The sequence below is a fragment of the Choloepus didactylus genome, chromosome 2 (genome assembly GCF_015220235.1).
Source record: "Choloepus didactylus isolate mChoDid1 chromosome 2, mChoDid1.pri, whole genome shotgun sequence".
Taxonomy (NCBI): domain Eukaryota; kingdom Metazoa; phylum Chordata; class Mammalia; order Pilosa; family Megalonychidae; genus Choloepus; species Choloepus didactylus.
Genome location: NC_051308.1, coordinates 230,366,595 through 230,391,952, shown reverse-complemented (window position 1 = coordinate 230,391,952; position 25,358 = coordinate 230,366,595). Strand labels below are relative to the sequence as shown.

The window sequence follows — 25,358 nt, the reverse complement described above, 5'->3', positions numbered from 1 at the left end:
AGAGTATAAACCTAAGAATTGGGTTGCTGATGGGAAGACCACATTTGCCACAAAGACTGCAAGGTGAAAACGTTTTAGAGCTCAGGGTGGGTCTAATGACAAAATTAGTGGGGCCCAGTGCAAATAGAAAACATGGGGACCCTTATTTCAAAAATGATTAAGAATTTCTAGACAGCAACAGCAGAGCAGTAAACCAAGCCCCGTGTGACTGCCCTGGTCACGTGCCCAGGAAGCCACTCCCACCCTGGGTTCCTCAAGACCCTGCCTCCAACTGCATTCATTCTTTTTTCTTAAACTTGCCTGAGTTGGTTTCGGTTACTTGCAATGCAAGAGTCCTAATACACTCTCCCTCTCAATTCAAGCATGGATTTTAATGCAAAGGGGGAGGCCTGGGAGCCAGCCATCTGTGGTCACCTGTCAGTGTCATCCACGGGGATCCCTTTGCCCCCAAGCCCGCAGTAGCAGCCATATCCATAATAGGAGAAGAAGGCACTCCGCCCTGTGACGTGTTTGACCATCCTTTGAAACTGCCAGAAGCTGCTGTGGGTGGGGGCCATTGCTGTCAGTGAGAAAAGAAGGAAGAAAAGAAGGTGCCATGAGAATAATGCTGCCTTGACTTCCCCCAACTAAAGTGTTTTAGCATTGGGGATGTCACAAGATCCCCAAAATGTGGTGTGTGGGCATGCCTGCAATCATTAGCCCCTTTAATGGAGAAGAAAATAGGATCAGGTTTATCCCTGTAACATAGCTAGTTTCTTGATAAACTAGCATGAGAATCTGGTTTCCATGACGTTTAGGGCAATGCTCTACTATTAACCCACAGTCACCCCCCAGAAAGGGGTAAATCAGCATCCTGGGGGACACCCTCAGGTCTGATGCAACATCAATGGGAAAAGTTCAAAGCCAGAAGTCCCACCCTGCAAACATCATCAGGCGTTTATGATCACATGGGAGAAACCAATGCTCAAGAGGCAGGAAAGTTATCATGAAGCCATTTTTTTAAATGGCAAATACACGTGAACCCAGAAATTTTTTTTAGCATTATTTAAGTTTGGGTTCTTACCCAGAAGCCATCCTAATTATTTATTTTTAATTTTTTTTCAAACAAACACTCTCCTCGTATCCCCTGTCCCTATCTCCTAGTATCCTTTAATCTACCAGCTTTGCCAGTTAGCTTTCTCTAGTCATCTCTTATAAGTAATGTCATACAATCTTTGTCCTTACATGCCTTGCTTATTTCATGAGGCACAATGTTTCCAAGGTTCTTCCGTGTTGTAGCATGTCTCAGAACTTTGTTCTTCCTTATGGCTGAATAATATTCCATTGTGTGTATGGACCATATTTTGTTTATCTGTTCATCTGTCGATGGACATTTGGGTTGCTTCCATCTTTTGGCTATTGTGAATAATGCTGCTATGAACACTGGTGTACAAGTATCTCTTTGCAAAGCTGTTTTCATTTTCTTCAGGTATATACCTAGAAGTAGAATTGCCAGAAACCAGCAATTTTACTTCTACAAAATGCTTATGAAAGTGGGCAAAAATATATCTACACGGATGTTCACTGCAGCATTATTTGTGATATCAAAAAACTAGAAACCACCCACAGGTACACTGAGATGGGGATAACAATTAAATTATCTGTGTTGGCAATTTACCACCTCTCATTGCAGTATCTCTAGGCAATGGGACTGAGGAGTGGGTGGAGAAGCAAGTTCCTTTTATTTTGTGTACTTTCACGCTGTTTGGTTTCTCTTCTTTTCTACAACAAGCACATATTACTTTTCTATTAGAATGTTTGAAGTGTGTGTGTGTGTGTGGAGAGCCAGGAGGATGTACACCAGAGTCTTAAGAGTGGTTACATTTGTGTGAAGGAAAAGGACTGGGGTTGGGAAAGGACAGGAGGGGCTTTACCTCATTACTATATACTCGTTTGTTTTACTTTTTAATTACTAGCATACTCAAACGAGGAGGACAAGACATTGGCGCCCTCCCAGCCGGCTGACCACTTACAGCAGGAGACGAAGATGACAAGAACTGCGAAGGCCTTCATCCCTGAGGAAACCAGAAACGTCCGAGCCGCCAGGGTCACACGTTCGCCTGTGCGTGAGGGGCCTGCCAGGGAGCTCCTGTCAGGGTTGGAAATGACCAACTGAGGCGAGGCTGTGTCGGTACAAAACCCCAGCTGCAGCGCAGGCCTTCAACAGCCCTCAGTGGGGGGCTCAGAGCAAAGAAATCTTTCTCAAACCTCTTTATCTACCCTTTGTGGTAACTAGACCTAAATGAAAAAGTAGAAGTGAAAAGGGTTCAACTGCTTGAAAAGTACAAGGTTTTGTGTGTGTTTAAATTTCTTTCTTTGACAACACTCTTTTTTCATTTTTTTTAATCTTTTGAGGAATCAGCCTTCCCTCTGTTCTCAAGTTTAAAAGGCATAAATATTGTTCATAATGGAAATCCAGCTCAGAAACATCTAGCCCTATCTCCATGGTGTTTCCTTTCCTTTATGTAACACCCAGGTTTCTTATTCATAATCTTAGCGCCTTCTGAACCTCAGTTTCCTCTCCTGTGAAATAAGACTAAAAAATACCTATCAGTAATTTCAAACATTTATTAAGAGATGACAAAATGCCAGGCACTGTTCTCTTTAAGTTCTTCTTGGGTATTAGATGACTTAACCCTCGCAACAATTTAGATGCAGAACCTATTATCATTGTAGAGATAGGGAAACTGAGGCCCAGAGAGGGTGAATAACTTCCTTGCACTCACACAGTCACCTACCTTGCAGACTCGTTACAAGGACCAAGTAAGACTGCGCTACACTGTCACGCGGTGTCACATGTGAAAACACCACTCTTCCTACTACTAGCAGCGGGAATGACATCAATGTCAGGTGCATTTCCCGCAGGACAACAGAAGAGAATGTGGACCCAGCTTCCCGGACGCGGCACCTACCTGTGATGAGTCAACAGCTTTCGTTAAATACAAGCAGTCTCGCTGACTTCCCCTCATGAATCAGGCCAAATCTGATAACGGCAGGACTTGGAGTACGAACAATAGCTCAGTTGAGCCTACAGAACTTGGCAGATGGGGAGCTTTGGCTAGATTTACACTCTGGGGCAAAGTTTCCCAGGAAAACTGCAAAATAAGTACCCTGCTGCAGAGCCCTGGGGGAGTTAAAATAGTGCCTTTGCTATTTTTGCCATCTTTTGGCAAAATCCTGGTGGATCTATGAGACTGGGCTCTTTCCAGGCCAGGTCCCAGTCAACACTTATTTCTAATGCTGCACAGGATGCTTTTTAAAATCAGGTTCCATCTTCTTGACCAAAAGGGGGATGTGAAAGGAAATGAAATAAGCTTCAGTGGCAGAGAGATTCCAAAACGAGCCGAGAGGTCACTCTGATGGGCACTCTTACGCACACTTTAGACAACCCTTTTTAGGTTCTAAAGAATTGGGGTAGCTGGTGGTGGATACCTGAAACTATCAAACTACAACCCAGAACCCATGAATCTCGAAGACAGTTGTATAAAAATGTAGCTTATGAGGGGTGACAATGGGATTGGGAAAGCCATAAGGACCACACTCCACTTTGTCTAGTTTATGGATGGATGAGTAGAAAAATAGGGGAAGGAAACAAACAGACAAAGGTACCCAGTGTTCTTTTTTACTTCAATTGCTCTTTTTCACTCTAATTATTATTCTTGTTATTTTTGTGTGTGTGCTAATGAAGGTGTCAGGGATTGATTTAGGTGATGAATGTACAACTATGTAATGATACTGTAAACAATAGAAAGTATGATTTGTTTTGTATGACTCCGTGGTATGTGAATATATCTCAATAAAATGATGATTAAAAAAAAAAAAATCAGGTTCCATCTCTGCAGGCGTGCTTCCTTTGTCTCTTTTGAGTCTGAAAAAAATTGTCATGTAGTTTGACTCCATGAAGATGGAGCGCATGTCTTTTGAATGAGCAGGCAATGACTCTTTGGAGAGACAAAGAAGAGACCTGGTTGCTTTACTGGAAATGAAATTGGACAGACTCTTAATTAAGCACCAACTATGTGCTCTCCTAATGAGACACGATTCTGGCTCGAGGAGGGCTTCTGAGCTGGTTGGGGAGACCAATCAGGTAAGTATTTAAATACAGACCAAGAGCCCCATGAAGGCAAAGTCTATGTTTGGTTCCCCCTTGTTCCCTGAATGCTCAGCACCGACTCTGGCAGACTGTCTCTTCAGGGCTGGGACATGGGCTGTTGTTGACAGTTCACAGCTGGGTCCCTCACTGCTGCAGGGAATTGCCTGTCCCAAGGTTATGGCCCTTTGGGGTCGGGGATGGTAACTACTGGCCATTGCCTGGCTGAGGTGACCATTTAAAGGGCCACTCCCTTGCCGCCTTCAGGACAACTCTAAAAGGCCATCCCAGCTCCAGAGCTCCCTAGAGGACTGGCGGAGGCCCCAGAAGCAGCTGCTCTGTGTCCGGTTTCTGCTGCTACCCATTCTTGCCTTGTTTGCTTCCTGACACGTGTGTCTCCTGGGAGCCTCCTCAGCCATGCACTTCTCCATCTCAGAGTTTGTGTCCAGGGAGCCCAACGTGAATGATGAGCACGTGAATGATGAGCACGGCTCTACTGTTTATAGAAATACATGCCTATGAGAGCAGAGGAAAGAGAAGTAAGCTTTCGTGGGAGGTCACAGAAAACTTCCCAAAAGAGGTGGCATTTGAGCCGGGCCTTGAATTACCTTAAATTTGTATTCTGCTCTCATTTAATCCTCACCACAACCATACCAGGTAGGTATGACTTTTCTCTCATTTGACAGATGAGAAAACTGAAGTTCGGAGAAGAGACATTACCCACCAAAAACCTGCACAGCTACTAAGCAGCTGAGTCAGGACTTACACTCTAGTCCCAAACTCCAAATCCAGCCTCTTTGCATCTCACTGGACTCCCTGCCTTGACCTCTCATTTGTGTGGTGTTTCAAAGGCCATGGAGCATCTTCCTGGACACTGACCCTCAGAACTGTGAAGCAGGCAAGACTGGTATGGTTCTCTCTGTTTGACGAATCATTTGAGGGAGCTTGGGATTGTGTTGAAATGAGGCCAAGAGCACAGGGCCAGAGAACCAGGGGCTTGAGTGGGGCAAGAACAGGCAAGGGGGCATGCTATGGACACCCATGCCAGCCTCTAGCACAGCAACCAGCAAGCTGGAGGTCCCCAGAGCCACCCTCTGGCTCATTTGCAAGACCCATCAATTCATCTTTTATAGATAGCGATGAAGCACTGCTTGGCTTTCCTGCCTACGGAGAAAATAAGGAGGCAAGAGCCTGCAAGCTCCATAAGAACAAGGGTCAAGTCTACTTTGTCCCCTTGTTATCTCCAGCACCTATCCAGCACAGTGCCTGGAACAAAATTGTAATAAGGATGATGATGGGTGACATCTATAATGCACTTGTTTTATATCCTGCACACTTCAGAGCACTGTACATATATTTTCTCATGTAATCCTCACATCCCTCAACTAGATAAGTACTATGATTTACCCTCAATTTGCAGATAAGAAACTTGACACAGAGATAAGGGCAATAAAAAAATATTTGAAGAATGAATGAATGGATGAATGATCAAAGTCTTATCATACTTGAAGTTATAGAAATAAAAACAGTAGGTATTGAATACTAGCACTGTGCTAAGCATGGTATGTGAATTAGTTCCTGAATCCTTCTCTGAATACCTCTAGAGGCAGATAATATTAATCCCACTTGAGAGAGGAGGGCAGTGAGACTCAGAGAGGTCAGGTAACTTGCCCTGCCAACGGACAGACCCAGGATGTAAGCCTCCAAAGCCCACACTTCTAAGCCCTCGGGGGTCCTCCTGCTTGCCCGTGGATCGTTGATCCAAAGTCTGGACAGATCCAAAAACAGCTGAGAAAACAAAACCAAAAATGACCCGAGCAGCTAAGATGCCACAACACTCTTGTTTTAGTCACAGTTCTAACGAGGCGCTCAGCCTGTTTTCTTAGACCCAGCAGCTGAACAGGAATGGAGTTAGAGCAGCTGCTCCGAGCAGCCAGGAGAGGGAGGAATGAATAAAACCAACCAAGCCTGGGAAGCTGGGGGCCCCTGGGCGTTGGGGTAAGTGGCTCTACCCACATTAACAGTGTTGCCCCTGGAGCACAATTATTGCCTTGGAGTTGCCAAGAAAAGTTTACACTGCGAAAGACTACAAAGGAAGAGTGGGAAAATTTCAGGATTCTATGTCAAAGAAGTGGGTTGGAGCTGCCAGTTACTGGCAGAGTGATTTAAGCTCCCTGAGTTTCACTCCTCAGCTGTGTGGCGAAGACGATGATCCTGGGACCCCATGGATTGCCAGCTAGAATCAACAAGCTCCCGCAAAGAGAACCAGGGTGAATTACCAGGTTTGATGTGTTCTGCTTAACAAGACTGGGAAGTAGGCAGCACATTTTCGGGAGGTTTCCAATATATGAGGAAAATAACAACAACAACAAAAAAAACCGCAGCACTTAATGACATAAGTTTTCATTAGCTGGAAACTACTCTCTTGCAGGTCCCCTCAAGAAGCTGATTGACCACAAGACACGACTAACTGTACCAGCATCTTGCCCCTCTGCTAGAATATTCACCCAGTTGACCTTCTGCTTAAAGGCTATTCATGATCTCAGTTGACACATCCAACAGGGTCAAGGACAGACACAGCAGGACATTGGGTAAGAACTCCAAAACTCAGAAGTCACTAGTTCAAAATAGGGCCAAATGCTCTCTGGGAACAGGCTCTTGAGAAATAGGAGCTCCTGCCTTCAGCCCAGCCCTGGGGGAGGTCATTTAGACTTCAAGCCACATGTCCTTGGGGAACATCAACTGGCAGTTTGCTGGATCTCTCAGTGGAAGAACCAGCTGTGAGGTCACCACCATCATTAATTTAATTCTCACTTAATGAGCACCTACCATGGGATGGAAAGATGGGCAAGGACTGCTCTTGAGGAGCCTGTAACCCATTGAAAGGAGATGGGTTACAATATTACAATAATCACTAACTCTCACCAAGCTCTTACCATGTGTCAGATACTTGTTCTAAGACTCTTAGATGTATTATCTTATTTCACCCTCACAACAATCTTATTTTTATCAGCTGTATTCTATAGATGTGGAAAGTGAGGTCCAGAGAAGTTAAATCAGTTGCCCAGAGTCCTTGGCTAGCAAGTGGTGGAACCAGGTTCAAACTCATGACCTGACTTCAGAGGCCATGCCTACAAGCCCTGTAATTGGTGTGATAGGAGGGTATAGATAAAGAGTCATGTGGGGATGTCAGGGGCCCTGGGGTGAAGGGAGGGCTTTGGAATCAACTGGATTCATGTTCTTAAAGGTTCTGCCACTCATTAGCTGGGAGTTCCTGAGGCTTAGTTGTTTTCAAAGGCAAAGGAGGCCCATGGAGGACAGTTCTGGATGTCTGATTGAAGGAGTGATCTTGATATGTTTCACTGGACCAAGAAAGACAGGAAAGAGCATGTGAAGTAGAAGTGATGGAGGTGGCAGGAAAGGCCTTCATGGAAGAGGTGGTTTGTAAGCTGGGCCTTGAAGGATCAGTAAGTTTGGGTTAACTTCAAGAAAAGGAGGCAGGGTGGGGCAGGCATGAGCAAAGACACTGGAGATGAAAACACTGAAGACCCATTTAGGGACTAGCAGGCTGGAGCCCAGGGAGAGAGCTGGGGAGTAGGCAAGACATGGCTGGAAAGGAGGCTGAGTGCATATTCAAGCTGGCAGGGCAGAGAGCTCTGCCCTTATTTACTGAGAATCCACTTTGTGGGGATGCTAGAGACCAGGCATTCTGGAGCTCATTCTTTGAAAAACATGCTCTTTTAAAAAGGACAGGAGACAAGGCAGCAAAGTCAATTTTCCCCTTAAAGAGGAGGCCAGCACAGCAATTGACTGGCCAGTTTAATTTCCTTCCCTGTGGCCTTAGCCTTGGGCTGTGCATTACATGACACTGAGAGCAAAGACACGGACTTCTGAATATTAAACAGAGCCTGGGCATAACTACCAACCCACTGCATGTGTATGCACACACACACATGCACACGCACACACACACACACGCACACACACACACACAAGCAAAGGGGGAGGAGAAGCCAATTTGATTCTCCAAAGGATTGCATAATTCTTAGGTGATATTAAAATAGCTGATAAAGAATCCACTTTAATCTTTTGTGGGTGGGTGCTGAAGGGCTGAAGAGCATCACTTAGATATATCTGACAGCATCATTTACAAGAAAGGAGCCGAAAGCACTGAGCTGCAAAACCAGCAGCTCCCAAAACCACTATCTCCTACACTTTCCTACGGCCTCAGATGCCTCCCTGGATGTCCAGCATGGGTGAGGGGTGGGGATGACCCTAACAGGTCCTCACCAGCTGCTCCCACAGTCAGAGCTTCCTTGCTGATTTTCTGATATGGACAGAAACACCACCGCAGGGATGATCCCCTCCTTCCCAGCCCCAAAAGAACTTCCTGTGTGTGCTGACCAGTTGGCACACATTCAGGCCTGGCCTGTGTCTGCTCTTCTGCCCTAGGCTCAAACCGTAATGAAAATAATTTGATTTGGAACTCTTTATCAGTATGGGGTGTGTCTTCTCAGCCAAACTGTGAACTACTGCAAAGCAGGATCAGAGCTGTGCTCATTTCTCAACCCTGTGTCCATGTGTCTAGGACAAGACAGGTAGCAAATATTTTTGCTCCAATGCTAGATAATGCCTTCTGACTCTTCCCTCTGATAATATGGATCTCCAGTGACTACTCACATCATCTTCAAATAATATAATCACTAAATTACCCATCTGTGTGGTCCAAGCATCTAGAACAGTGCCTGGCAGACAACAGTCCTGTCTTAATTCCATCTTGGAAGAAAAGCTTCCTCCATTTCAGTTGAGATGAAGGGTGAGTGGGAATCAGGCAGGCAAGTGAAGGGGATGAGCTGGGAGGGTGGGAAAGAATCTTCTAGGCAGAGGGGACAGCAGGAGCAAGGCCTGGAATACAGTGAGGCTGTGCCTACGTGTGGCCGTGTGGGAGGGAATGGGCTTCGGAGCACCCATTAGCCTTGGACAGAATCAGAGGCCAGCCCCCCATCATTAGAACAGGAGGACGGGAAGAAAGCAAGGAGGCAAAGGCAGGCAAGTGTGTGGGTCTGATTTCTGGCAGAAAACTGAGAAAGTTTCCATTTTGTGACTTCTGTTTTCTTTCTGAAGAGCAGATAAGGTTATCTTCCATAAAGGAGGAGGGGATGGGTGGGAGGTTTCAGAAGAGAAGGCAAGGTTCAAAATAGCCATTGAGGAAGATAGAGAAAAAACTGAGTTGGGGAAGATGGGAGGATTGCCATGTCAGGTTCAGGGTCCAGCTGAGGTTGGAGGCCATGCCAACTTGCGGGGCTGGTCAAGATTTTCTTCAGGACCTGGGTGTAGGGAGAGATGGCAGACGGGAGGACTGATGGAGTTGCATCAGTGGGAGGGATAGAAAGGCAGCAGGACAAGAGCATGGAGGATTCTAGGGAGAGAGGGCTAGGGTGTTGGATCACGGCCTCTCAGGAGAGGGAAGGAGCAGGTGGTAAGGAAGGGAGAAAGCAGGACAGTCCATGGACCGGAAGTCTCCAAGATGTTGAGAAACAAATGTAGTGGAAGTGGCTTAAGCAGCGGGAAGTAGAAGAGGTTGTGGTTCAGGTGTGTTGGCAAAGCAGGTGCAGGCGCAACTGATGACAAGGCTCAGGATGTGGCTGCGAGTGGGAGGCTGATGTGCAAATGAGGAGGTCAAGGAACAGCGTGGCTTGGAAACGTTGTATTGAGAATAGAAGGCAGACAGGTGGCCCTGCTGTCAAACTCAAATGGATCCCCTAAATGCAGACTCTCAGATTCTAGGGTTCCCAGGAGTCAACCAACCCCACACCCTCATTACAAAGCCGGGTACACTGCGTGGGTCCAGGCCTGAGCCAAGGTCACATGGCTGGACTGAGACGCAGACAACCTGACCCCCTAGGCCAGAGCTCCACGTCCACTGCACCCACTTTTCCCTGGGAGATGAGAAAGGGAGGCGGGGTGAGGAAGAAGAGAGGAGGGACGTGAGCGCCCGGGCTGGGAGTTCCCTACCGTCCAACGGGGCAGGGCCATCCCGAGGGTACCGACCCCGCCGCAACCCCTCCCGGCCCCGGCCCTCCCCACCCCCACCCCGGCCAGGCCGGATCCGGTCAGACCGGAAGCACGTGCTCCCCCACCTGCGGCGGTTGCCCGGGAGACCCGGGCTGTTTACCAGCTGGACCCAGCCGAACCCGCGAAGGCAGCGGATGGAGTGGAGCTGCGAGGTGAGCGCTGCCAGGCTGCCCCACCCGGCCGGCCTGCCCGGGGCTCCCCAGCCCCAACCCCCCACCCCCGTACATCACCCACCCGGGCCCCCTCCAGACCCGGTCCCCAGGGGCGATCCCCGGGACAAAGGAGAGGGGCCTTGAGAGAAGTCACTATCTCCCAGGGGCAAAGCAAGCCTGGCCAGAGCTCACCATTTTTAAAAAGCAAAACTGCCAGCTCTGTAGAAGCCCAGGGGCCTAGGAAGCCTAGGCTGTCCCCTCCTGGCCGGGCTGTACAGAGGGGGAAACTGAGACCCAGAGGGAGGCGAGGGCATCCCAGTCACACCAAGACCCCAGAACCAGAGCTCTAGCCTCCCCCAAACTCTTTCACCCACGTCAATTCTTTTTCTTACTCTTTCCTCAATCCCTCCTTCTGCTGCTTAAGCTTGTTTCCTCCCAGGGCTGCCCAGTACATGGAAATAATTGAGCTATCCTCTGCACCCCACACTCCCCAAGCCCCTGCACCTCTTCTGCTGCTGGAACCATCCCCAATTCCTTTTCCAAACCTTTGTTCACTTGGTGGCTTGTGGTCCAATTTCTCCCCTCCCCCTCTAAAACGTGGCACTGTGCAAGGACAGAGTATTCTAATCATTAGTCCGCAGAACTGGGAATGGTACCAAAGTTTTCTCATTCTCCGGCCAACTACCATCTCCTGTTGGTTCTTTTAAGCCTTTTCATCCCTTCATCCTGAAAGCCTCCCAAGAGAGGTGGGGAGTTGGCCAGGGATAGTATTAACTGATACCCATTTTTTAAAAGACCAATTCAAATGTATGCATCCTTGATATATACCAGCAGATGGTATGTAGGTGGTTATATTTTATTGCATTTACTGTAGGTTTAGATTTGGGTTGCGAGTGAAATAGGGTGGCCTCACTCTGGTGGGGAGGGGGGTGGGCGCCCTTGGAAAGCAGGAATTCTGCTTTAGCTTTTCCCATCAAACTTTCCCTCTTTTCAGTTGCTTTGGTGATTAATCCTGAGGAATGGGCAGCTGCCCTTTTGACAACTTCTTGGAAATAGTTATTGATGTTTGTTTCCCGACTCCTAGCAGGCCTCTGGGGGTGCAGCTATGGTGTTTAAGTAAACAAGCCACTTGCCTATTGAGCTGGCAGCTTGATGGATGCCTACGCCTAGATGCTGTCAATTCACTTTGTGGTTGAGAGTCTGCCAGGCGTCGAGGTGGTGAAATGAGCTGAGCAGGAATGATGGCAGGTGCTGCAGAAGCTTCTGCACTCAGAGAGGTGGGCAGAGCTTGGGGCCCAAGGTGTGGCTATAAAGGCACAATTGGCTCAGATCCCCAAACACCTGTTTCCCCCACCTCCCCTTTCCATGTGATGGATGCTTGGGAGAGTCAGTGCTCCCTCCTTGTAGCAGATGGTCCCTGCACTGGAGAGGAGGCAGTGGGTTATGAAAGCAGGTTGGATGTAACCATTTTACCTGAAGGAGGTGTTAGTCTCTAAATAACCATGAGTGGGCTTATGGGAATTAGTCATAATTGAGGTTTTTCTCTGCGATAGCTCACAGTCATGTTATCTTATGACCAGGGTGTCTTGAATATGACACCCCCTGAACACGGATAATTATATAGTACCAAAAGGTATAGAAAGTGCATGCACATAGTCAAGTAACTGTTAAAAATAATCCAGCAGAGAGCCTGTTAGAACACATGACTTTCCTCATCCAAGTTGTTAAGGAAGAGGTTTCTAAGTTACCAAACTTACTGACAGTTAAACCTTCCCCAGGCATGTGTAGGAGTTGGAAGCCGAGCCTGTGATAATTCTGTAGAAGCTGTGGCAAATTAATAGCCATTCCGCAAGGGGGGTTTGCAGAGAGCGGGGAGTGGGTTTACCAGTTGAGCTTATCTTTGGCAGAACAGTTGGACGATTCTGGGCTTCTCATGCTATCCCAAGCTCAAGTGCAGAGCTGCTTAATTAAAAGTGAAAGACTTTAGAACTAAACTAAAATTAAAGTGGGGGAGGGGAAAACAACACCTTCTTCACAGTTGATCAGAAAATAGAATAAATTAACAAGGAGAAAGGCAGGCTTGTTTGATGCCAAGATTTTGCCAAGGAGAAGGCTCCCGAACTCTCAGCAGCCAGACTGGGTGTGAAAGACTAGGAAGTAGGGGGAATGGGATGCAGCACTCAGTCTGTGAGGGGATGGAGTAAAGCGTAGAGGCCTTTAAAATAAGAGAGAGGGGGTAACTTTGTTAAGTTTGAAGTGACAAGGGCATCAGGAATATACAGTGATATTATATTTTCTTTGATTGTGTTTTTAGGGGGAAGGAAGAGGAGCCTCCCTAAAATTAGGCAATGATGGAACCACACATATAATGGTAACAGTAGTGTTCAAAGCATAAGGTACTTGAATGACATTGTTCAGGCTTGTGTGATGAAGGGGGCTGTATTAGGGTTCTCTAGGGAAACAGAATCAACAAGAGATGTCTATAAATAAGATTTATAAGAGTGTCTCACACAACTGTGGGTATGCACGAGTCCAAATTCCATAGGGCAGGCAGCAGACTGGCAACTCCAATGAAGAAGTTCGATGAACTCCTCAGGCAGCAAACCGGCAATTCCAATGAACTCCTCGGGAAATGCTTCGCTGGTCAACCAGAGAAGAAGTGAAGGTCCTCTATCTCTCCCTTAAAAATCTTCAACTGATTGGATGAAATCCAGCTGATTGCATTCTCTCACTATGGAAGACATGCCCTTCGTTAATGTAATCAGTCACAGCTGCAGCCAATTGACTGATGATTTAATAAACCAGCCTTCTGGCTTATTAACCAGCCACAAATGTCCTTGCAGTAACAGTTAGGTCATTGCTTGCTTGACCAGACACCTGGATACCATCACCTGGCCAAATGGACCAATGAACCTAACCATCATAGTCCACTCCTTGTCAACTTGGCAGTTATAAACATCACCTTAAACCATACTTTATCTCTAAGTAGAGAACAATAACAGACATATTTTGCCTAACAACATTCCACTGTCCTGTGTACAACCGGCAATGCACTAAATCTCTCCAGAGGAGGGTGCAAATCCTTGGGTGACATTAACTCTTAAAATTGATTTCCTTTAACTTAAATACTGCAAAATGAACAATACAGCTTATGTCGTATGATAATAGAATAAGACAGAGAAGAAAGCAAAGATATTTGCTTTAAGGACAAATATAAACATACTCCTAACAAAACAAGGAGGAAATATTCATGCCATCATAGTCCTCATTTCTGTAACTGGTCACATGGCCGTAGTAAATATTTATCACTACCTTCTTCCACTACCCAATCCATATTCCCTTTACCCTCAGCAAGCATTTCAGCTGGCCGTGGTTCTTTGCCTGGTGGGGTGACACAAAGCTTCCTTCCTGAAGTTTCTTGGCCATTGGTAGCCCTGCCTGGATCGGGTTGTTGCCATTTCCATTGACTTTAATCACAGGGCATGGTAGTACTAAGAGATGCCCTAGGGGTTCTCCTGTATTCTAGGAAAACTCTTCTTTACCTCCATTGTGTAGATAAAGTCCCATTTCCCCTTGACAGTTAGGATCAATCACCTCAGCCAGTACAGTAATCCCCTTCTTTGCCTGTTGATTCAGAGGCATAAGAAGCCCAAAGTGGCCACGTGGCAGTCTTAATTTCTAGTTCAGTGGAATTATTGTTGTGTTTCCTGGTGAAAGCACTCCTCCTTTAGGAACAAAGACTTGCAGACCAGCAGAGCTTAAGCTTGCAGGGATAGGAAGCAAAAATTTTCGTAGTGGCTCACTAGGAGTGATAGTTGAGTGGTGCCACTCCAGTTTCCACTCCATTGATTTCCTGGACCCATGAATCCTGGCTATGGGAAAAACAGCACCATAGAGTGGATGCTGATTCAAAGCATACGCAGCCTCCTGGAGAACTCTGCCCCAGCCCTGCAAGGTATTGCCACCTAGTTGGTGCCATAGTTGAGTCTTCAATAGGCTAGTGGACCATTCTATCAACCCAGCAGCCTCTGGATGATGAGGAACATGGTAAGACCACAGAATTCCATGAGCATGTGCCCATTCCCTCACTTCATTTGCTGTGAAGTGGGTTCCTTGATCAGAAGCAATGCTGTGTGGAATAACATGATGGTGGATAAGGCATTCTGTAAGTCCATGGATGGTAGTTTTGGCAGAAGCATTTCATGCAGGGAGGGCAAACTCATATCCAGAGTATGTGTGTATTCCAGTAAGAACAAATCACTGCCCCTTCCATGATGGAAGTGGTCCAGTGTAATCAACCTGCCACCAGGTAGCAGGCTGATCACCTCAGAGAATGGTGCCATATTGGAGACTGAGTGTGGGTCTCTGCTGTTGGCAGATTGGACACTCAGCAGTGGCTGTGGCCAGGTCAGCCTTGGTGAGTGGAAGTCCATGTTGCTGAGCCTATGCATAACCTCCATCCCTACCACCATGACCACTTTGTTCATGAGCCCATTGGGCAGTGACAGGAGTGGCTGGGGAAAAAGGCTGATTGGTATCCACCAAACGGTTCATTTTATCCACTTGGTTATTAAAACCTTCTTCTGCTGAAGTCACCCTCTGGTGAGCATTCACATGGGACACAAATATCTTCATGTTGTTTGCCCACTCAGAAAGGTCTATCCACATACCTCTTCTCCAGACTTCTTTGTCACAAATCTTCCAGTCATGTTCTTTCCAAGTCCCTGACCATCCAGCCAAACCTTAGCAACAGCCCGTGAATCAGTATACAAATGCACGTCAGGCCAGTTCTCCTTCCAAGCAAAGTGAACAACCAGGTGCACTGCTCGAAGTTCTGCCCACTGGGAGAATTTCCCCTCACCACTGTCCTTCAGGGACATCCCAGAAAGGGGCTGCAGTGCAGCAGCTGTCCACTTTCGAGTGGTGCCTGCATATCATGCAGAACCATCTGTAAACAAAGCCCGAGTTTTCTCTTCCTCAGTCAACTGATTGTAAGGAACTCCCCAAGATGCCATAGCCATGGGCTGGGAAAGACAAGGTAAGGTGGCAGGAGTGGGGGCCATGGGCATTTGGGCCACTTCCTCTTGTAACTTACTTGTGCCTTCAGGACCTGCTCAACCTCTATCTCATATATACCATTTCCATTTTATGATGGAGTGCTGCTGTTCACACCCAACTTTATGGCTTGGCTGGTCGGACAACACCCAGCTCATGATAGGTAACTCAGGTCTCATGGTAACTTGGTGGCCCGTGGTTAAGTGTTCTGTCTCTACTAAGGCCCAGTAGCAGGCCAACAGCTGTTTCGCCTATGGAGAGTAGTTATCTGCAGAGGATGGTAAAGCTTTACTCCAAAATCCTAAGGGCCTCTATTGTGATTCTCCTGTAGGAGTCTGCCAAAGGCTCCAAACAGCATCTCTATTTGCCACTGACACTTCCAGCACCATTGTATCAGCTGGATCATGTGGTCCAAGCGGCAGAGCAGCTTGCACAGCAGCCTGGACCTGTCGCAGAGCCTCATCTTGTTCCGGTCCCCACTCAAAACTAGAAGCTTTTCTGGTCACTTGGTAAATGGGCCGGAGTAGCACACCCAGATGAGGAATATGTTGTCTCCAAAGTCCAAAGAGGCCAAGTAAGCATTGTGCCTTTTTGGTCATAGGAGGGGCCAGATGCAACAGCTTATCCTTCACCTTAGAAGTGGTATATTGACAGGCCCCACACCACTGGACACCTAGAAATTTTACTGAGGTGGAAGGCCTAAAAGGCCCCTGTATTTTTGTTGGGTTTATCTCCCATCCTCTGACATGCAAATATCTTATCAACAAATCTAGAATAGTTGCTACTTCTTGCTCACTAGGTCCAGTCAACATGATATCATCAATATAATGGACCAGTGTGATATCTTCTGGGAGGGAGAAATGATCAAGTTCCCTGCGGACAATATTATGACATAGGGTTGGAGAGTTGATATACCCCTGAGGTAGCATAGTGAATGTGAACTACTGGCCTTGCCAGCTGAATGCAAACTGTTTCTGATGGTCCTTACTAACAGCTATTGAGAAAATTTGCCAACTCAATAGCTGCATACCAGGTACTAGGGGATGTGTTGATTTGTTCAAGCAAAGAAACCACATCTGGATCAGCAGCTGCAATTGGAATCACCACCTGGTTAAGCTTATGATAATCCACTGTCATCCTCCAAGACCCATCTGTTTTCTGCGCAGGTCAAATAGGAGAGTTGAATGGGGATGTGGTGGGAATCACCACCCTTGCATCCTTCAAGTCCTTAAGAGTGGCATTAATCTCTGCAATCCCTCCAGGAATCTGGTATTGCTTCTGGTTTACTATTTTGTTAGGCAGGGGCAGTTCTAGTGGCTTCCACTTGGCCTTTCCACCATAATAGCCTCACTCCATGAGTCAGGGAACCAATGTGAGGATTCTGCCAGTTGCTAAGTATATCTATTCCAATTATGTATTCCAGAACCCAAAGATGGGTTCAGGGACCCACTGGACCCACTGTGAGACAGACCTGAGCTAAAACTCCATCAATCACCTGACTTCCATAAGCCCCAACTCTGACATTTTGGGTCTCCTGGAATTAATGTCACTTCTGAACCAGTGTCTAATAATCCCCGAAATATCTGATTATTTCCTTTTCCCCAATGCACAGTTACCCTGGTAAAAGGCTGTAGGTCTCCCTGGGGAAGGCTTGGAGGAGGATTAACAGTATAAATTTTTGGCAGTGTAACAGGGTCCTTCTCCAAGGGTACCTGGCCTTCCCCTCATTCAAGGGGCTCTGGATCTGTAAACTGTCTCAAGTCTGGGAATTGATTAAGGGGCTGTGACTCTCTGTTTTTGTAATTCAAGGTAGATTTTTGTTCACTTGACCTAGAATTCTTCTGCCTATACAGCTTAAACAAGAATTTAGACTTCCCATCAGTTTTACTGCTAGGTACTCCATGATCTAATAGTCAACACCACAACTCTCTGAGTCAGATTATTTTGACTGCTGCCTTGAGCCTGTTTTCCATTATGGTAGCCGTGCCCACCTTGTCTTTGACAATTAGCTGCTGCCATGTGGCTTCTGCCCACTGGGATCTGATTATCCCCATTGTGTTTAAGGATTCCAGCTCAGTGACAGCAGTTCCCACAGTAATATCTGATCTACAGAGAAGGGCGACTACAGTGCTCTTCAGGGATGATGGAGCTAGTCTCACAAATTTATTCCTCACAGTCCTGGTAAAAGGTGTGTGCTCTGGACATTCCAGGGGTGTGTGAGCAGGTCTTCCATGATAAATCCACTCTAACATTCCAATCTCTCTAAGCCTTTGAATCCCTTCCTCTACATTATACCAGGGCAGTTCTGGCATTTCGACCTCAGGTAATGCTGGCAAGCTTTCGATCCATGTTTCAGCCAACCACCCAAACAAACTGTTAACGCCCTTTCTAACCCCTGGAGCTACAACATTGAATGCAGAATCTCTGCTTAATTGGCCCCAATCAGTAAATTCAGCCTGATCCAACTTTATACTCCTTCCACATTATCCCATACCTTTAATATCCATTCCCACACATATTCCCCTGATTTCTGTCTGCATAAGTTGGAAAACTTATATAGTTCTTTTGGAGTATAGCATACTTCCTCATGGGTCACACTTTGTACCTCACCGTTTGGGGCCTATTGGGACTTTAGTCTAGTTATGGGTCTTGAAGCAAAGACTGGTGGTGGGGGTGGGTCATTAAAAGAATTAGAAGTATCCTTCAAGCCATTTACCTCAGGACATTCTGTTGCAGTTTCCTCTCATGAAACAAGATTAATTTCTCTAGACAGAAAGGGCTGCTTCCTCAAGGGAGGTGATTACAGGTTTAGCAGGCACTGAAGGGTTAATCTCTTTTGGGGGAGGTTGGATGGCAGGCTCCTTAGAGCAGACTGGAGATGGGGAAGCTGTTTTCTCAGGGCAGACGGCGGGGTGGGGGTGGGGGGGGTGTTGCTGTTTCCTCAGGACAGACCACTGCAGGTATATCTAACAAAGACTCAGCAGAATCCAGGGTTCCAATGTCCTCACTATTATTATCAATCCATATGCCCCCATCCCAATTTTCAGGATCCCATTCTTTTCCAATCAATACCTTTACTTTAGCAGGAGATACCCTGTGAGGTTGAGATTTTAGTTTATGTTGTAAATCTGCTACTCACACAATGAGACTCTGGGTCTGGTTTTCAGAAATCTCAAGTCTACGGCCACAGGAATTAAGATTTTCTTTCAAGGCACACATAGTAACCTTTACATCTGTCATATAGTGCTTGAGTTTTAAATTTGAAGCCTCTAGCTCATTCCTTTCTCTTATAACTTTATCCAGCTTATCTAAGAGCAACCAGCCAACATCATTATGCCTCTTAACTCTGCAAAAGTCTGTTAAGGTGTCAAAAACACTGTCACCCAGAGCCTTGCTTCGTACAAGAGTATGATTAGGGGAATCAAATGGTGATATTTTGCATATCTCCATTGCCAACTCACTCCATGGACTGTCAGTGCCATCTTGATTATTGGAAATGGAGTCATCAGTGCCTTTGGATCTAATCAGAGTAGAAAACCAATTGTAAAAGCCCATTTTAAGATTCTGTTTCTCAAAAACCACGCCCGGTACCAAGTTGTATTTGTTAGGGTTCTCTAGGGAAACAGAATCAACAAGAGATGTCTATAAATGAGATTTATAAGTGTCTTATGCCAACTGTGGGTATGCACGAGTCCAAATTCCGTAGGGCAGGCAGCAGACTGGCAACTGCAATGAAGATGTTTGATGAAGTCCTCAGGCAGCAAACTTTCTACTCCGATGCACGTGTTCGATGAACTCCTCAGGCAGGAAACTGGCAACTCCAATGAATGTGTTCGATGAACTCCTCAGGCAACGAACTGGCAACTTCAATGAACTCAGGAAATGCTTCGCTGGTCAGCCAAAGAAGAAGTGAAGGTCCTCTATCTGTCTCCCTTAAAAGTCTTCAACTGATTGGATTAAATCCAGCTGATTGCATTCTCTCATTGTGGAAGACATGCCCTTCGTTGATGTAATCAGTCACAGCTGCAAGCTAATTGACTGATGATTTAATAAACCAGTCTTCTGGTTTATTAACCAGCCACAAATGTCCTTGCAGTAGTGGTTCGGCCAGTGCTTGCTTGATCAGACGCCTGGGTACCATTTCCTGGCCAAGTTGACACATGAACCTAATCATCACAGGGGCTTTGCAATTAAGTGAAGCTGAGGTGAGTGTAAGATGACAAAGTGGAATTAGAAGGGAAGTGATAATAAACTCAGGTATTTATTTAGCATTTTGGGGGTGATTTCATAGGCAGTATCTCCTTGAAATCAACCCATGGCATTTCTGGGCAGTGGGCAGGCAAGTTTGTGTCCTATGATTTACCCAGGTGGTTAGAGTTGACCAGGAGTGGACTCACCAAGGATACCCTGGGGAAAAGCTCTGAAACATCAGGTAAAGCTCTTGGACCTAGAATAATAGAAAGCACTAAAACAAACAATCGGAAAACAAAAAACAAAAACATGTAACATTTAATTAAGTCTGTATCATGGACCTTACCTACTTTATCTCATATTATTCTCCTTTACAGATAAAGAGACTGATGTTCAGAGGCATTTAAGTAACGTCATCGAGTTCATCTAGCTAACTCTATAGATGAGGAAAGTTATGGATCAGAAAGGTAGAGTGATGGCCTGAGGGTCACACAGCTAGCTAGTGGCAGACTCTGAAATAGTACTCAAGACTTATGACACCCATACCTGTGTCCTTTGCACCTAAACGTGCTGCTTCTTGGGGACCCTGAGGCCCTGAGAGGTCACAGCAGGTCCTTGGAGGGCTGGGAGAGACTGGTCAGCTTGTGGGCAGAGGAAGCAGCAGTCTCAGGGGTTGTCAGGACTCGGAGGCAGGGAGTGAAGCAGGACATCTGTGATATTCTGGAGAGGATGTAACCGGGAACTGAAAGTAGGTGGTGGTGGAAAGTGTTAGTGCAGGGGCCACCAGGTGGTGATGAAAGAGGAGGTGACAGGATTTGGCAATTCCCAGTTCCAGGCTTACACAGAGGAATGCTCCTGGCTCCCATCAGGCTTCAAGTCAATGAATTCTGTTTGATTTAATGAGCATTACTGAGCACCCACTATGGGAGGTCCAAACACAGAGGCCCTCCGGCTGTTTACAGGTAGTTGGGAAGACAGAAATATAAACAGCTCACCGCAAAGAGTGCTGGGAGAGGCGCCCAGCCTTGGTCCTCAAGAAGCAGCTCGTTTTGGTACAAAGGATACAGGACTGGGTGTCACAGGTTGCTGGTTCCATTTCAGCCTCTGCCACTAGCAGCTGTGTGACCTGGGGGCAGACACTCTCCCTTTCTGGGTCATACGTTTCCTCATCCATTGATGGATTAGCATGTGCCCAAATTCCCTTTTGGAGTTGGTCTAGGACAGGGGTTGGCAAAATAGGGCCCACAGCTACATCTGACCCACCACCTGTTTTTGTGTGTGTGGCTTTGAGTTAAGAATAGCTTTTACATTTTTAAATAGTTGAAAATCAAAAAAAGAAGAATACTTTTGGACACATGAAAACGTTATGAATTCAAATGTCAGTGTCCATAAATGACGTTTCATTGGAACCCAGCCACGCCCATTCATTTACACACTGTCTCTGGCTACTTTTGCCAATGGCAGAGTTCAGTGGTGGTGACAGAGACTGTATGGCCCATAGCCAAAAATATTTACTATCTGGCCCTTTATGGAGAAAGTTTGTTGACCTCTGTGTCTAGAATCTCCGGTAGTGAGCTCTGGCAAGTAGCCAGATCAGCAGTGGAGCCTCTCCTGTCCCCACTCCCCTGGAGTGCAGGGGGTGACAGGGCAGTGGAGTCATGGCAGTAAATGGTTGGTGCACAGCCACCTAGCAAGGTTGAATGCAAAGACATAGAAAGGAACACGAAGTAAGGGAGAACTATGGCTAGATGGGAGCGTGGTAATGAGTCAGACCCAGGGAGAAAGGGAAAACGGGGACCAAGAGGGCAGCTCTTCCATGGTGAACGTGCCCATCGAAATGGGAGTGCAGGGACAAGTCTATCAGTCCACCCTTCTCGGCTCTTGAGTGATGCTGAGCCAACCCGGTTTCCCTGCTTTGTAACTTGACAGGGTTGCTTTCACTCTTTGGAGCAAAGGCAGCTACCGGTGACACTCCCAACTATGCCTCCTCATCTATGGGATGGTATAGGCCACTCCCCAGGGAGGGCTCCCCACCCTGGGAGCCAGCAAATTCCCGGGAGCACACCAGCTGTGCTCTGCTTCAGAACTTTGCCCTTGATCTTCCCATGACTGGACCACTTTTTTTCTAGATCAGGGTTGGGCAAAATATGGCCTGTGGGCCAAATCTGGCCCGCTGCCTGTTTTTGTAAATAAAGTTTTATTGGAACAAAGCCACAGTTGTTTGTTTATGGATTGTCTATGACTGCTTTCATGCTACAATGGCAGAGATGAATAGTGTTAACAGAAGCCATATGGCAAGCAAAACTGAAAATATTTACTCTCTGGACTTGACTGAAAAAGTTTGCTGACCCCTGCTCTAGATTGTAACATGGTTTGTTCCTTCTCATCATTCTAGTTTCTCAGCTTAAAGACCCCCTTCTCAGAATAAAAAGAATAAGAATCAGTCCCCACCCTAGTCACACTCTGGTGTAATATTTTTCTTTTCCTCATAGTAGTTATTACTCTTTGAAAGTACCTTTTTACTTGTGGGTTGAATACCTGTCTTTTCTCACCACAGTAATTTAAGTTGCAAGGACTTTGGTTCACTGATCTATTCCAGATGCCTAAAATGCATGCATGCATGCGGCTGGTACCCCTCTGCAATGCCAGAAATCCAGGGAGAAGGCCTCCAGAATGTGGTTCTTTGGTGCATATACTGCGTACTTGGGGAGCAAATGGCTTGGATCCAGAAGTCCCAGTTTAACCTTCTGTTCCTTCCCACTTCCTTAGGGGTCTTGAGAAGCAATGGCCACAGAAGCCCCTGTGAACATAGTACCACCCGAATGCAGCAGTGTTGTTGGCACAGCAGCTGACTCCTTCGTTTGGCAGCCAAACCTACTAAACATGCATGTCATAAGGCCCAAGTCTGCCAAGGGGCGTACTCGGCCAAGTCTGCAGAAATCTCAGAGCACAGAGGGGTGCCCTCACCACATGTCACATTCTCCGCCTCCAGCCATTCCCTGTGAGTCACCAAGCAGCCAGAAGCCAGGGGCCTGCACACCCAAATCTCCAAATCAGCGAGCTCCTGAGGAGATCCCTGAGCTGCTGCAGCAGGTGCCCATTGTGGCTTCCTCTTCTCTCAATAAGTATCCAGTCCTACCTTCCATCAACAGAAAGAACCTGGAGGAAGAGGGTGCTGTGGAAACAGTAGCCAAAAAGGCCAGCTCACTCCAACTGAGCAGTATCAAGACCCTTTACCAAGAGGAAACCTGCAGCATGAAGACAAGTGAGGAAGATTCCAGAGGTCAAGCTTGTTCCCTGGATGGGAAATTCATCATCCGAACCAAGACACAGGGCTCCTCCAGGGTAGAAAACTTGGAGGAACCATCAGACCGAGAGCCACGGCTGCTGCTTGCCATCAGATCACCATTAGGCCAAAGGTTTGTACGCCATTTCCGGCCAACTGATGACTTACAAACCATCGTTGCCGTGGCTGAGCAGAAGAACAAGACCACCTACCACCACTGCAGCATTGAAACAATGGAGGTGCCCCGGAGAAGTTTTTCTGACCTCACCAAATCTTTGCAAGAGTGCAGAATCCCGCACAAGTCGGTGCTGGGCATCTTACAGGAAGATGGGAGCAGTGGCCCTGATTGCACAGCCACCCAGCTGGGATCTGGGGTCCTGGGTCTCTGAGCAAGGAGCATGCTTGGGTGCTGTGGCTTTCCAGGCAGGGTGGTTCCAAGTGCCATGTGAATCTGCTACAGCTGTGATTCTCGGGACCTCATCTTCACGGCATCTCTTTTGAAGCAGTGAAATTTGCACATAAATCGAATGTGTTAAGACTCTTCCAGTTGTTAAAATCTCTCCACCACTGGAGTGGTCAGGCAGGCTACTAAGGCTGTTACTGCAGCTGTTGCCAGGCCTGCTCCTTTCTAGAGTTTTGGGTCCTTCTAACATAATGGTCCTTTCTGGAGTACCTGCTTGCCTTTACAATGAATTCTCTTTCTCCCGAAGCCAGTGGTTTGCCTTGCTGTATTTGATGCAGGATTAAACACTTCCCAGAGAGGATTCTAGTCTGGCAAATGACCAGGATTCAAGCAATGTCGAATTGGCATTTGTAATTTTTGCAGGTATCTTTAGGAAACAGGTAGTCGACACTATCTTTGGAAGCGACCCCCTTGGATGGAGTCTGATGGTTAGAGTCCCTTGGGGATTGCTGTTTGCGTTAGGTGACATCAGAGAAAAGGATAGGTCTTTTGCTAATACAAATCCCTCAGTACATCAAAATTTCTAAAATAGTCCTAGTGCTAGAAAGTAAATTGCTTCCACAGCCATGGATTAGCCAGTAACTACTTTTTAATAGAGACTGACCGGATTTACAACTTTTGGTAGCTACTCTGTGTGTGCAAAATACTTCCAGACTTTGGAAAAGCCAATGTTATCTGATTCCCTGTGTCAGTAATAGAATCCTTTGTTTCTAAAATGTACAAACCTACAAGTCTGTACACGTTTGTACTAAAGACCCCCTTGGCTTACCTGTGGTGTGGATAAATTGTTTTCTTCCCCAGTGTCAGTGTCCCACCTACTTCAAACACAGAGGCTCCTTTGGAAAAACATCAGCGGTGCCCCTGTTGTCTGCGAGCTCCGGAAAGAGGAGGGCACCTTGGTTTCATGTTATCTGGCTGCCTGCACTGAACGTCCATGTGCCACAGCATCTGGTGGATGGACATGAAGTACACGTGACAGCCTCATCCTGTAGCCGCTTTGAAGACCACAGAGTCCTGTTTTTCCAACTCTGAAAGGGTGAATGTGGACAATTTGCCAAAGTTCTCTTGTATTACAAGTTTAGCAAGACTCCCACAACTCATCTGATCGCCTTTATGGCCAAATCGCCTTTCAGAGTAGGGAACACGCAGGCGTTCTGGGTGCTGTCTTCCCCCAGAGCACAGGGGATACAGGTTCTCCTAGGTACACAGAAAAGGCAGGAATCAGAAGGCGTCCTCGAAGCATATCAGCATTGGTGCTTCAGCAACAAGGGCATTTTATACACAGATAAGAAATGTGGTTGGAAATGTTACTTCTAGCAAATTGATATTTCCTAGCAAGGGATATTAGCAGTACCATTTCTTCTGAAGAAAGCTTGTCTTTTCCTAACTGCATTCCACACCACCCAGATCACTCTAGAATAGATTATTTCTGAATATTTTGCAAAATTTCTTAGAACCATCCTGGTTTGGGCCACCACTCCTTTGATTGGAAAGGTCAGGTGGGGCTTGCAGTGCCTTGGGCAGGCCCATGCGACTGGCACCCCTTTCAGTTACTGACCGTGGCAGATGGGGCTGGTGGTGGGCTGGCAGTCGAGCCTGGTACTCACAGTTCAGGAATTTCATCTCCCACTTAGGACTCAGGCACATAACTCTGCCTCTGATCTGGGAGGCTGGGGGAAGAGCCTCCCATAAAATCACACCCACTCTGTGGTAAGAATAAAATCCCATCCACCTGAGTCTTGGTATTTTCTCCAGGCAGGAAAACTTCAGAAAACTTCAGTGAAATGGAGCATGCTTGAAGGAATTAGAATCTGTGCTTAGGGGTTTGCTGCTGCTATTTTGCTTAGAATTTTGGGGGCGGTGAAAAAAAAAGGAAGGCATGAAGCATAGAAATATTTTAGGATATTTTAGGATATGTGAATAAAGCTAGATTTGAGACATCTTAATAAACTTTGCTTTTTGGACAAAACATGATCTAACAATAAAAACTGATTTGTGTGAAACAGA

The 25,358-nt window shown here is 46.6% G+C and overlaps 2 protein-coding genes across 5 annotated transcripts in view; one reads left to right on the top strand and one right to left on the bottom strand.

The window, feature by feature from the left end:
* Positions 1 to 12,884, bottom strand: part of PLA2G2C (phospholipase A2 group IIC) — a 25,366-nt gene extending 12,482 nt beyond the window's left edge. The window contains exons 1-3 of the mRNA XM_037828330.1: positions 12,867 to 12,884; positions 2,013 to 2,128; positions 415 to 559 (exon numbers count right to left, since the gene is read on the bottom strand). Of these exons, the coding sequence (XP_037684258.1) occupies positions 415 to 559; positions 2,013 to 2,052 (185 nt within the window). The 5' untranslated portion in view covers positions 2,053 to 2,128; positions 12,867 to 12,884. The remainder of the gene's footprint in view (positions 1 to 414; positions 560 to 2,012; positions 2,129 to 12,866) is intronic.
* Positions 10,315 to 25,358, top strand: UBXN10 (UBX domain protein 10). Of its 4 annotated transcripts, none has more exons than XM_037828326.1 (3): positions 10,315 to 10,356; positions 12,671 to 12,752; positions 22,372 to 25,358. In XM_037828326.1, the coding sequence occupies exon 3, from the start codon at positions 22,387 to 22,389 to the stop codon at positions 23,275 to 23,277; it is 891 nt and encodes a 296-aa protein (XP_037684254.1). In that variant the 5' UTR covers positions 10,315 to 10,356; positions 12,671 to 12,752; positions 22,372 to 22,386; the 3' UTR covers positions 23,278 to 25,358. The 4 variants fall into 4 exon arrangements, with proteins under 4 accessions (XP_037684254.1, XP_037684256.1, XP_037684257.1 ...); XM_037828329.1 differs by having other exon boundaries at positions 10,320 to 10,356; positions 12,671 to 12,727; XM_037828327.1 differs by lacking the exon at positions 10,315 to 10,356 and adding an exon at positions 11,442 to 11,633.

What these genes read in the sequence shown, in the direction of transcription:
- UBXN10 (XM_037828326.1), top strand. Translation starts at nt 22,387, where the DNA reads ATGGCCACAGAAGCCCCTGTGAACATAGTACCACCCGAATGCAGCAGT.